Source organism: Oncorhynchus keta, unplaced genomic scaffold, assembly GCF_023373465.1.
Source record: "Oncorhynchus keta strain PuntledgeMale-10-30-2019 unplaced genomic scaffold, Oket_V2 Un_scaffold_14_pilon_pilon, whole genome shotgun sequence".
NCBI lineage: Eukaryota > Metazoa > Chordata > Actinopteri > Salmoniformes > Salmonidae > Oncorhynchus > Oncorhynchus keta.
In genome coordinates this window covers 80,881-94,828 of record NW_026290797.1, presented here as the reverse complement: position 1 = coordinate 94,828, position 13,948 = coordinate 80,881, and the positions used below count along the sequence as shown (strand labels likewise).

General features: G+C 42.1%; 1 protein-coding gene across 5 annotated transcripts in view; it reads left to right on the top strand.

Annotated features, from left to right (window-relative positions):
* Window positions 1-13,948, top strand: part of LOC118381288 (putative pre-mRNA-splicing factor ATP-dependent RNA helicase DHX32) — a 40,615-nt gene that overhangs the window by 9,477 nt on the left and 17,190 nt on the right. For all 5 annotated transcript variants that reach the window (XM_052514004.1, XM_052514007.1, XM_052514005.1 and 2 more), the window contains one exon: window positions 8,888-9,081. In XM_052514004.1, the coding sequence (XP_052369964.1) occupies window positions 8,888-9,081 (194 nt within the window). The remainder of the gene's footprint in view (window positions 1-8,887; window positions 9,082-13,948) is intronic.

Below are 13,948 nucleotides of genomic sequence, written 5' to 3'. Positions count from 1 at the left end.
TCACTCTGGTTGATTCATGTTGTTAATCCTGTTTGAGTCAGGTCACTCTGGTTGATTAATATTGTTAATCCTGTTTGAGTCAGGTCACTCTGGTTGATTAATATTGTTAATCCTGTTTGAGTCAGGTCATCTGGTTGATTAATATTGTTAATCCTGTTTGAGTCAGGTCACTCTGGTTGATTAATATTGTTAATCCTGTTTGAGTCAGGTCACTCTGGTTGATTCATATTGTTAATCCTGTTTGAGTCAGGTCACTCTGGTTGATTATATTGTTAATCCTGTTTGAGTCAGGTCACTCTGGTTGATTCATATTGTTAATCCTGTTTGAGTCAGGTCACTCTGGTTGATTAATATTGTTAATCCTGTTTGAGTCAGGTCACTCTGGTTGATTCATATTGTTAATCCTGTTTGAGTCAGGTCACTCTGGTTGATTAATATTGTTAATCCTGTTTGAGTCAGGTCACTCTGGTTGATTAATATTGTTAATCCTGTTTGAGTCAGGTCACTCTGGTTGATTCATATTGTTAATCCTGTTTGAGTCAGGTCACTCTGGTTGATTCATATTGTTAATCCTGTTTGAGTCAGGTCACTCTGGTTGATTAATATTGTTAATCCTGTTTGAGTCAGGTCACTCTGGTTGATTCATATTGTTAATCCTGTTTGAGTCAGGTCACTCTGGTTGATTCATGTTGTTAATCCTGTTTGAGTCAGGTCACTCTGGTTGATTCATATTGTTAATCCTGTTTGAGTCAGGTCACTCTGGTTGATTCATATTGTTAATCCTGTTTGAGTCAGGTCACTCTGGTTGATTCATGTTGTTAATCCTGTTTGAGTCAGGTCACTCTGGTTGATTAATATTGTTAATCCTGTTTGAGTCAGGTCACTCTGGTTGATTAATATTGTTAATCCTGTTTGAGTCAGGTCACTCTGGTTGATTCTGTTGTTAATCCTGTTTGAGTCAGGTCACTCTGGTTGATTCATGTTGTTAATCCTGTTTGAGTCAGGTCACTCTGGTTGATTAATATTGTTAATCCTGTTTGAGTCAGGTCACTCTGGTTGATTCATGTTGTTAATCCTGTTTGAGTCAGGTCACTCTGGTTGATTAATATTGTTAATCCTGTTTGAGTCAGGTCACTCTGGTTGATTAATATTGTTAATCCTGTTTGAGTCAGGTCACTCTGGTTGATTAATATTGTTAATCCTGTTTGAGTCAGGTCACTCTGGTTGATTAATATTGTTAATCCTGTTTGAGTCAGGTCACTCTGGTTGATTAATATTGTTAATCCTGTTTGAGTCAGGTCACTCTGGTTGATTAATATTGTTAATCCTGTTTGAGTCAGGTCACTCTGGTTGATTAATATTGTTAATCCTGTTTGAGTCAGGTCACTCTGGTTGATTCATATTGTTAATCCTGTTTGAGTCAGGTCACTCTGGTTGATTCATGTTGTTAATCCTGTTTGAGTCAGGTCACTCTGGTTGATTAATGTTGTTAATCCTGTTTGAGTCAGGTCACTCTGGTTGATTCATGTTGTTAATCCTGTTTGAGTCAGGTCACTCTGGTTGATTAATATTGTTAATCCTGTTTGTTTGAGTCAGGTCACTCTGGTTGATTAATATTGTTAATCCTGTTTGAGTCAGGTCACTCTGGTTGATTCATGTTGTTAATCCTGTTTGAGTCAGGTCACTCTGGTTGATTCATATTGTTAATCCTGTTTGAGTCAGGTCACTCTGGTTGATTCATATTGTTAATCCTGTTTGAGTCAGGTCACTCTGGTTGATTCATATTGTTAATCCTGTTTGAGTCAGGTCACTCTGGTTGATTCATATTGTTAATCCTGTTTGAGTCAGGTCACCTGTTTGAGTCTCACTCTGGTTGATTCATGTTGTTAATCCTGTTTGAGTCAGGTCACTCTGGTTGATTCATATTGTTAATCCTGTTTGAGTCAGGTCACTCTGGTTGATTAATATTGTTAATCCTGTTTGAGTCAGGTCACTCTGGTTGATTCATGTTGTTAATCCTGTTTGAGTCAGGTCACTCTGGCTGATTAATATTGTTAATCCTGTTTGAGTCAGGTTACTCTGGTTGATTCATATTGTTAATCCTGTTTGAGTCAGGTCACTCTGGTTGATTAATATTGTTAATCCTGTTTGAGTCAGGTCACTCTGGTTGATTCATGTTAATCCTGTTTGAGTCAGGTCACTCTGGTTGTTAATCCTGTTTGAGTCAGGTCACTCTGGTTGATTCATGTTAATCCTGTTTGAGTTCACTCTGGTTGATTCATATTGTTAATCCTGTTTGAGTCAGGTCACTCTGGTTGATTAATATTGTTAATCCTGTTTGAGTCAGGTCACTCTGGTTGATTAATATTGTTAATCCTGTTTGAGTCAGGTCACTCTGGTTGATTAATATTGTTAATCCTGTTTGAGTCAGGTCACTCTGGTTGATTCATGTTGTTAATCCTGTTTGAGTCAGGTCACTCTGGTTGATTAATATTGTTAATCCTGTTTGATTCATCTGGTTGATTAATATTGTTAATCCTGTTTGAGTCAGGTCACTCTGGTTGATTCATATTGTTAATCCTGTTTGAGTCAGGTCACTCTGGTTGATTCATGTTGTTAATCCTGTTTGAGTCAGGTCACTCTGGTTGATTAATATTGTTAATCCTGTTTGAGTCAGGTCACTCTGGTTGATTCATGTTGTTAATCCTGTTTGAGTCAGGTCACTCTGGTTGATTAATATTGTTAATCCTGTTTGAGTCAGGTCACTCTGGTTGATTAATGTTGTTAATCCTGTTTGAGTCAGGTCACTCTGGTTGATTCATGTTGTTAATCCTGTTTGAGTCAGGTCACTCTGGTTGATTCATATTGTTAATCCTGTTTGAGTCAGGTCACTCTGGTTGATTAATATTGTTAATCCTGTTTGAGTCAGGTCACTCTGGTTGATTCATATTGTTAATCCTGTTTGAGTCAGGTCACTCTGGTTGATTAATATTGTTAATCCTGTTTGAGTCAGGTCACTGGTTGATTCATATTGTTAATCCTGTTTGAGTCAGGTCACTCTGGTTGATTCATATTGTTAATCCTGTTTGAGTCAGGTCACTCTGGTTGATTCATATTGTTAATCCTGTTTGAGTCAGGTCACTCTGGTTGATTCATGTTGTTAATCCTGTTTGAGTCAGGTCACTCTGGTTGATTAATATTGTTAATCCTGTTTGAGTCAGGTCACTCTGGTTGATTCATATTGTTAATCCTGTTTGAGTCAGGTCACTCTGGTTGATTAATATTGTTAATCCTGTTTGAGTCAGGTCACTCTGGTTGATTCATGAATCCTGTTTGAGTCATCACTCTGGTTGATTAATATTGTTAATCCTGTTTGAGTCAGGTCACTCTGGTTGATTAATATTGTTAATCCTGTTTGAGTCAGGTCACTCTGGTTGATTCATGTTGTTAATCCTGTTTGAGTCAGGTCACTCTGGTTGATTCATATTGTTAATCCTGTTTGAGTCAGGTCACTCTGGTTGATTCATGTTGTTAATCCTGTTTGAGTCAGGTCACTTGGTTGATTCATATTGTTAATCCTGTTTGAGTCAGGTCACTCTGGTTGATTCATATTGTTAATCCTGTTTGAGTCAGGTCACTCTGGTTGATTCATATTGTTAATCCTGTTTGAGTCAGGTCACTCTGGTTGATTCATGTTGTTAATCCTGTTTGAGTCAGGTCACTCTGGTTGATTCATATTGTTAATCCTGTTTGAGTCAGGTCACTCTGGTTGATTAATATTGTTAATCCTGTTTGAGTCAGGTCACTCTGGTTGATTCATATTGTTAATCCTGTTTGAGTCAGGTCACTCTGGTTGATTAATATTGTTAATCCTGTTTGAGTTCACTCTGGTTGATTAATATTGTTAATCCTGTTTGAGTCAGGTCACTCTGGTTGATTAATATTGTTAATCCTGTTTGAGTCAGGTCACTCTGGTTGATTCATATTGTTAATCCTGTTTGAGTCAGGTCACTCTGGTTGATTAATATTGTTAATCCTGTTTGAGTCAGGTCACTCTGGTTGATTCATATTGTTAATCCTGTTTGAGTCAGGTCACTCTGGTTGATTCATATTGTTAATCCTGTTTGAGTCAGGTCACTCTGGTTGATTAATATTGTTAATCCTGTTTGAGTCAGGTCACTCTGGTTGATTAATATTGTTAATCCTGTTTGAGTCAGGTCACTCTGGTTGATTAATATTGTTAATCCTGTTTGAGTCAGGTCACTCTGGTTGATTCATGTTGTTAATCCTGTTTGAGTCAGGTCACTCTGGTTGATTAATATTGTTAATCCTGTTTGAGTCAGGTCACTCTGGTTGATTAATATTGTTAATCCTGTTTGAGTCAGGTCACTCTGATTCATGTTGTTAATCCTGTTTGAGTCAGGTCACTCTGGTTGATTAATATTGTTAATCCTGTTTGAGTCAGGTCACTCTGGTTGATTCATATTGTTAATCCTGTTTGAGTCAGGTCACTCTGGTTGATTCATGTTGTTAATCCTGTTTGAGTCAGGTCACTCTGGTTGATTAATATTGTTAATCCTGTTTGAGTCAGGTCACTCTGGTTGATTCATGTTGTTAATCCTGTTTGAGTCAGGTCACTCTGGTTGATTAATATTGTTAATCCTGTTTGAGTCAGGTCACTCTGGTTGATTCATATTGTTAATCCTGTTTGAGTCAGGTTACTCGTGGATTCATATTGTTAATCCTGTTTGAGTCAGGTCACTCTGGTTGATTAATATTGTTAATCCTGTTTGAGTCAGGTCACTCTGGTTGATTAATATTGTTAATCCTGTTTGAGTCAGGTCACTCTGGTTGATTCATATTGTTAATCCTGTTTGAGTCAGGTCACTCTGGTTGATTCATGTTGTTAATCCTGTTTGAGTCAGGTCACTCTGGTTGATTAATATTGTTAATCCTGTTTGAGTCAGGTCACTCTGGTTGATTCATATTGTTAATCCTGTTTGAGTCAGGTCACTCTGGTTGATTAATGTTGTTAATCCTGTTTGAGTCAGGTCACTCTGGTTGATTAATATTGTTAATCCTGTTTGAGTCAGGTCACTCTGGTTGATTAATGTTGTTAATCCTGTTTGAGTCAGGTCACTCTGGTTGATTCATGTTGTTAATCCTGTTTGAGTCAGGTCACTCTGGTTGATTCATGTTGTTAATCCTGTTTGAGTCAGGTCACTCTGGTTGATTCATATTGTTAATCCTGTTTGAGTCAGGTCACTCTGGTTGATTAATATTGTTAATCCTGTTTGAGTCAGGTCACTCTGGTTGATTAATATTGTTAATCCTGTTTGAGTCAGGTCACTCTGGTTGATTAATATTGTTAATCCTGTTTGAGTCAGGTCACTCTGGTTGATTCATATTGTTAATCCTGTTTGAGTCAGGTCACTCTGGTTGATTCATATTGTTAATCCTGTTTGAGTCAGGTCACTCTGGTTGATTAATATTGTTAATCCTGTTTGAGTCAGGTCACTCTGGTTGATTAATATTGTTAATCCTGTTTGAGTCAGGTCACTGGTTGATTAATATTGTTAATCCTGTTTGAGTCAGGTCACTCTGGTTGATTAATATTGTTAATCCTGTTTGAGTCAGGTCACTCTGGTTGATTAATATTGTTAATCCTGTTTGAAGGTCACCTGTTTAATATTGTTAATCCTGTTTGAGTCAGGTCACTCTGGTTGATTAATATTGTTAATCCTGTTTGAGTCAGGTCACTCTGGTTGATTCATATTGTTAATCCTGTTTGAGTCAGGTCACTCTGGTTGATTCATATTGTTAATCCTGTTTGAGTCAGGTCACTCTGGTTGATTAATATTGTTAATCCTGTTTGAGTCAGGTCACTCTGGTTGATTAATATTGTTAATCCTGTTTGAGTCAGGTCACTCTGGTTGATTATATTGTTAATCCTGTTTGAGTCAGGTCACTCTGGTTGATTCATATTGTTAATCCTGTTTGAGTCAGGTCACTCTGGTTGATTAATATTGTTAATCCTGTTTGAGTCAGGTCACTCTGGTTGATTAATATTGTTAATCCTGTTTGAGTCAGGTCACTCTGGTTGATTCATATTGTTAATCCTGTTTGAGTCAGGTCACTCTGGTTGATTCATATTGTTAATCCTGAGTCAGGTCACTCTGGTTGATTCATATTGTTAATCCTGTTTGAGTCAGGTCATTTAATATTGTTAATCCTGTTTGAGTCAGGTCACTCTGGTTGATTCATATTGTTAATCCTGTTTGAGTCAGGTCACTCTGGTTGATTCATATTGTTAATCCTGTTTGAGTCAGGTCACTCTGGTTGATTCATATTGTTAATCCTGTTTGAGTCAGGTCACTCTGGTTGATTAATATTGTTAATCCTGTTTGAGTCAGGTCACTTGGTTGATTCATATTGTTAATCCTGTTTGAGTCAGGTCACTCTGGTTGATTCATATTGTTAATCCTGTTTGAGTCAGGTCACTCTGGTTGATTCATATTGTTAATCCTGTTTGAGTCAGGTCACTCTGGTTGATTCATATTGTTAATCCTGTTTGAGTCAGGTCACTCTGGTTGATTAATATTGTTAATCCTGTTTGAGTCAGGTCACTCTGGTTGATTAATATTGTTAATCCTGTTTGAGTCAGGTCACTCTGGTTGATTCATATTGTTAATCCTGTTTGAGTCAGGTCACTCTGGTTGATTAATATTGTTAATCCTGTTTGAGTCAGGTCACTCTGGTTGATTAATATTGTTAATCCTGTTTGAGTCAGGTCACTCTGGTTGATTCATATTGTTAATCCTGTTTGAGTCAGGTCACTCTGGTTGATTAATATTGTTAATCCTGTTTGAGTCAGGTCACTCTGGTTGATTCATATTGTTAATCCTGTTTGAGTCAGGTCACTCTGGTTGATTAATATTGTTAATCCTGTTTGAGTCAGGTCACTCTGGTTGATTCATGTTGTTAATCCTGTTTGAGTCAGGTCACTCTGGCTGATTAATATTGTTAATCCTGTTTGAGTCAGGTAACTCTGGTTGATTCATATTGTTAATCCTGTTTTAATCCTGTTTGAGTCAGGTCACTCTGGTTGATTCATGTTGTTAATCCTGTTTGAGTCAGGTCACTCTGGTTGATTCATATTGTTAATCCTGTTTGAGTCAGGTCACTCTGGTTGATTAATATTGTTAATCCTGTTTGAGTCAGGTCACTCTGGTTGATTAATGTTGTTAATCCTGTTTGAGTCAGGTCACTCTGGTTGATTCATGTTGTTAATCCTGTTTGAGTCAGGTCACTCTGGTTGATTAATATAGTTAATCCTGTTTGAGTCAGGTCACTCTGGTTGATTCATATTGTTAATCCTGTTTGAGTCAGGTCACTCTGGTTGATTCATATTGTTAATCCTGTTTGAGTCAGGTCACTCTGGTTGATTAATATTGTTAATCCTGTTTGAGTCAGGTCACTCTGGTTGATTCATATTGTTAATCCTGTTTGAGTCAGGTTAATATTGTTAATCCTGGTTGATTCACTCTGGTATTCATTAATCCTGTTTGAGTCAGGTCACTCTGGTTGATTCATATTGTTAATCCTGTTTGAGTCAGGTCACTCTGGTTGATTCATATTGTTAATCCTGTTTGAGATTCAGGAGTCAGGTCACTCTGGTTGATTCATGTTGTTAATCCTGTTTGAGTCAGGTCACTCTGGTTGATTAATATTGTTAATCCTGTTTGAGTCAGGTCACTCTGGTTGATTATATTGTTAATCCTGTTTGAGTCAGGTCACTCTGGTTGATTAATATTGTTAATCCTGTTTGAGTCAGGTCACTCTGGTTGATTAATATTGTTAATCCTGTTTGAGTCAGGTCACTCTGGTTGATTAATATTGTTAATCCTGTTTGAGTCAGGTCACTCTGGTTGATTCATATTGTTAATCCTGTTTGAGTCAGGTCACTCTGGTTGATTCATATTGTTAATCCTGTTTGAGTCAGGTCACTCTGGTTGATTCATATTGTTAATCCTGTTTGAGTCAGGTCACTCTGGTTGATTAATATTGTTAATCCTGTTTGAGTCAGGTCACTCTGGTTGATTCATGTTGTTAATCCTGTTTGAGTCAGGTCACTCTGGTTGATTAATATTGTTAATCCTGTTTGAGTCAGGTCACTCTGGTTGATTAATGTTGTTAATCCTGTTTGAGTCAGGTCACTCTGGTTGATTAATGTTGTTAATCCTGTTTGAGTCAGGTCACTCTGGTTGATTCATGTTGTTAATCCTGTTTGAGTCAGGTCACTCTGGTTGATTAATATTGTTAATCCTGTTTGAGTCAGGTCACTCTGGTTGATTAATATTGTTAATCCTGTTTGAGTCAGGTCACTCTGGTTGATTCATATTGTTAATCCTGTTTGAGTCAGGTCACTCTGGTTGATTAATATTGTTAATCCTGTTTGAGTCAGGTCACTCTGGTTGATTCATATTGTTAATCCTGTTTGAGTCAGGTCACTCTGGTTGATTAATATTGTTAATCCTGTTTGAGTCAGGTCACTCTGGTTGATTAATATTGTTAATCCTGTTTGAGTCAGGTCACTCTGGTTGATTAATATTGTTAATCCTGTTTGAGTCAGGTCACTCTGGTTGATTAATATTGTTAATCCTGTTTGAGTCAGGTTACTCGTGGATTCATATTGTTAATCCTGTTTGAGTCAGGTCACTCTGGTAGTTTCACTAGAATGCAGATTGGATGGATGAAAAGGGCCCTTTGATAAGGTGGGTCTGAAATGGTCTGAAATTGAATTTCTACATGATGAACTAAAATGATGAACTAAAATGATGAACTAAAATGATGAACTAAAATGAACTAAAATGTATCCATCTCCCAGATCCCCCAGTGGTGTGCAGAGTTCTGCCTGTCGGCCCAGTACCAGCACGGCGTGGCTGTGTCTACCCAGATCCACTCACAGCAGGCGGTGAGCCTGGCCCTCAGGGTGGCCGATGAGATGGACGTCAACATCGGACATGAAGTGGGCTACACCATGCCCCTGGAGACCTGCTGTTCTACTGACACTGTGCTCAGGTCTGGATCTAATACACACACACACACACACACACACACACACATCGGACATGAAGTGGGCTACACCATGCCCCTGGAGACCTGCTGTTCTACTGACACTGTGCTCAGGTCTGGACTACACACACACACACACACACACACACACACACACACACACACACACACACATCGGACATGAAGTGGGCTACACCATGCCCCTGGAGACCTGCTGTTCTACTGACACTGTGCTCAGGTCTGGATCTAATACACACACACACACACACACACACACATCGGACATGAAGTGGGCTACACCATGCCCCTGGAGACCTGCTGTTCTACTGACACTGTGCTCAGGTCTGGATCTAATACACACACACACACACACACACACACACACACACACATCGGACATGAAGTGGGCTACACCATGCCCCTGGAGACCTGCTGTTCTACTGACACTGTGCTCAGGTCTGGATCTAATACACACACACACACACACACACACACACACATCGGACATGAAGTGGGCTACACCATGCCCCTGGAGACCTGCTGTTCTACTGACACTGTGCTCAGGTCTGGATCTAATACACACACACACACACACACACACACACATCGGACATGAAGTGGGCTACACCATGCCCCTGGAGACCTGCTGTTCTACTGACACTGTGCTCAGGTCTGGATCTACACACACACACACACACACACACACACACACACACACACACACACACACACACATCGGACATGAAGTGGGCTACACCATGCCCCTGGAGACCTGCTGTTCTACTGACACTGTGCTCAGGTCTGGATCTAATACACACACACACACACACACACACACACAACATGAAGTGGGCTACACCATGCCCCTGGAGACCTGCTGTTCTACTGACACTGTGCTCAGGTCTGGATCTCACACACACACACACACACACACACACACACACACACACACACACACACACACATCGGACATGAAGTGGGCTACACCATGCCCCTGGAGACCTGCTGTTCTACTGACACTGTGCTCAGGTCTGGATCTAATACACACACACACACACACACACACACACACACACACACACACACACACACACACACACACACATCGGACATGAAGTGGGCTACACCATGCCCCTGGAGACCTGCTGTTCTACTGACACTGTGCTCAGGTCTGGATCTAATACACACACACACACACACACACACACACACACACACACACACACACACACATCGGACATGAAGCGGGCTACACCATGCCCCTGGAGACCTGCTGTTCTACTGACACTGTGCTCAGGTCTGGATCTAATACACACACACACACACACACACACACACACACACACATCGGACATGAAGTGGGCTACACCATGCCCCTGGAGACCTGCTGTTCTACTGACACTGTGCTCAGGTCTGGATCTAATACACACACACACACACACACACACACACATCGGACATGAAGTGGGCTACACCATGCCCCTGGAGACCTGCTGTTCTACTGACACTGTGCTCAGGTCTGGATCTAATACACACACACACACACACACACACACACACATCGGACATGAAGTGGGCTACACCATGCCCCTGGAGACCTGCTGTTCTACTGACACTGTGCTCAGGTCTGGATCTAATACACACACACACACACACACACACACACACACACACACACACACACACACACACGGACATGAAGTGGGCTACACCATGCCCCTGGAGACCTGCTGTTCTACTGACACTGTGCTCAGGTCTGGATCTAATACACACACACACACACACACACACACACACACACGGACATGAAGTGGGCTACACCATGCCCCTGGAGACCTGCTGTTCTACTGACACTGTGCTCAGGTCAGGATCTAATACACACACACACACACACACACACACACACACACGGACATGAAGTGGGCTACACCATGCCCCTGGAGACCTGCTGTTCTACTGACACTGTGCTCAGGTCTGGATCTAATACACACACACACACACACACACATCGGACATGAAGCGGGCTACACCATGCCCCTGGAGACCTGCTGTTCTACTGACACTGTGCTCAGGTCTGGATCTAATACACACACACACACACACACACACACGACATGAAGTGGGCTACACCATGCCCCTGGAGACCTGCTGTTCTACTGACACTGTGCTCAGGTCTGGATCTAATACACACACACACACACACACACACACACACACACACACATCGGACATGAAGTGGGCTACACCATGCCCCTGGAGACCTGCTGTTCTACTGACACTGTGCTCAGGTCTGGATCTAATACACACACACACACACACACACACACACACCCACATGGACATTAAGTGGGCTACACCATGCCCCTGGAGACCTGCTGTTCTACTGACACTGTGCTCAGGTCTGGATCTAATACACACACACACACACACACACACACACACACACACACACACACACACACACACACACACACACACACACACACACACACACACACATCGGACATGAAGTGGGCTACACCATGCCCCTGGAGACCTGCTGTTCTACTGACACTGTGCTCAGGTCTGGATCTAATACACACACACACACACACACACACACACACACACACGGACATGAAGTGGGCTACACCATGCCCCTGGAGACCTGCTGTTCTACTGACACTGTGCTCAGGTCTGGATCTAATACACACACACACACACACACACACACACACACACATCGGACATGAAGTGGGCTACACCATGCCCCTGGAGACCTGCTGTTCTACTGACACTGTGCTCAGGTCTGGATCTAATACACACACACACACACACACACACACACACACACATCGGACATGAAGTGGGCTACACCATGCCCCTGGAGACCTGCTGTTCTACTGACACTGTGCTCAGGTCTGGATCTACACACACACACACACACACACACACACACACACACACACACACACACACACACACACACACACATACACACATTGGACATGAAGTGGGCTACACCATGCCCCTGGAGACCTGCTGTTCTACTGACACTGTGCTCAGGTCTGGATCTAATACACACACACACACACACACACACACACACACACACACACACACACACACACACATCTAATACACACACACACGGACATGAAGTGGGCTACACCATGCCCCTGGAGACCTGCTGTTCTACTGACACTGTGCTCAGGTCTGGATCTAATACACACACACACACACACACACACACACACACACACACACACACACACACACACACACACACACACACACACACACACACACACACATTGGACATGAAGTGGGCTACACCATGCCCCTGGAGACCTGCTGTTCTACTGACACTGTGCTCAGGTCTGGATCTAATACACACACACACACACACACACACACACACACACACACACACACACACACACACACACACACACACACACACACACACACACACACACACACACACACACACACACACACACACACATTGGACATGAAGTGGGCTACACCATGCCCCTGGAGACCTGCTGTTCTACTGACACTGTGCTCAGGTCTGGATCTAATACACACACACACACACACACACACACACACACACACACACACACACACAGACACAGACACAGACACAGACACAGACACACAGACACACAGACACACACACACACACACACACACACACACATATATATATATATACACACGCAGGCAGGCAGGCATACAGTGCCTTGCGAAAGTATTCGGCCCCCTTGAACTTTGCGACCTTTTGCCACATTTCAGGCTTCAAACATAAAGATATAAAACTGTATTTTTTTGTGAAGAATCAACACCAAGTGGGACACAATCATGAAGTGGAACGACATTTATTGGATATTTCAAACTTTTTTAACAAATCAAAAACTGAAAAATTGGGCGTGCACAATTATTCAGCCCCTTTACTTTCAGTGCAGCAAACTCTCTCCAGAAGTTCAGTGAGGATCTCTGAATGATCCAATGTTGACCTAAATGACTAATGATGATAAATACAATCCACCTGTGTGTAATCAAGTCTCCGTATAAATGCACCTGCACTGTGATAGTCTCAGAGGTCCGTTAAAAGCGCAGAGAGCATCATGAAGAACAAGGAACACACCAGGCAGGTCCGAGATACTGTTGTGAAGAAGTTTAAAGACGGATTTGGATACAAAAAGATTTCCCAAGCTTTAAGCATCCCAAAGCACCCCCAGACCATTATTCCTCCTCCACCAAACTTTACAGTTGGCACTATGCATTCAGGCAGATAGCGTTCCCTTGGCATCCATCAAACCCAGATTTGTCCGCCAGATGGTGAAGCGTGATTCATCCCTCCAGAGAACACGTTTCCACTACTCCAGAGTCCAATGGTGGCGAGCTTTTACACCCCTCCAGCCGACGCCTGGCGTTGCTCATGGTGATCTTAGGCTTGTGTGCGGCTGCTCGGCCATGGAAACCCATTACATGAAGCTCCCGACTAACAGTTGTTGTGCTGAAGTTGCCTCCAGAGGCAGTTTGGGAACTCGGTAGTGAGTGTTGAAACCGAGGACAGACGATTTTTATGCTCTACACGCTTCAGCACTCGGGTGTCCCGTTCTGTCAGCTTGTGTGGCCTACCACTTCAGGGCTGAGCCGTTGTTGCTCCTACATGTTTCCATTACACAATAACAGCTTTTTTGTACTGGAGCAGGTCTAGCAGGGCAGAAATTTGACAAACTGTCTTGTTGGAAAGGTGGCATCCTGTGACGGTGCCATGTTGAAAGTCTCTGAGCTCTTCAGTAAGGCCCATTCTACTGCCAATGTTTGTCTATGGAGATTGCATGGCTGTGTGCTCGATTTTACACATCTGTCAGCAACGGCT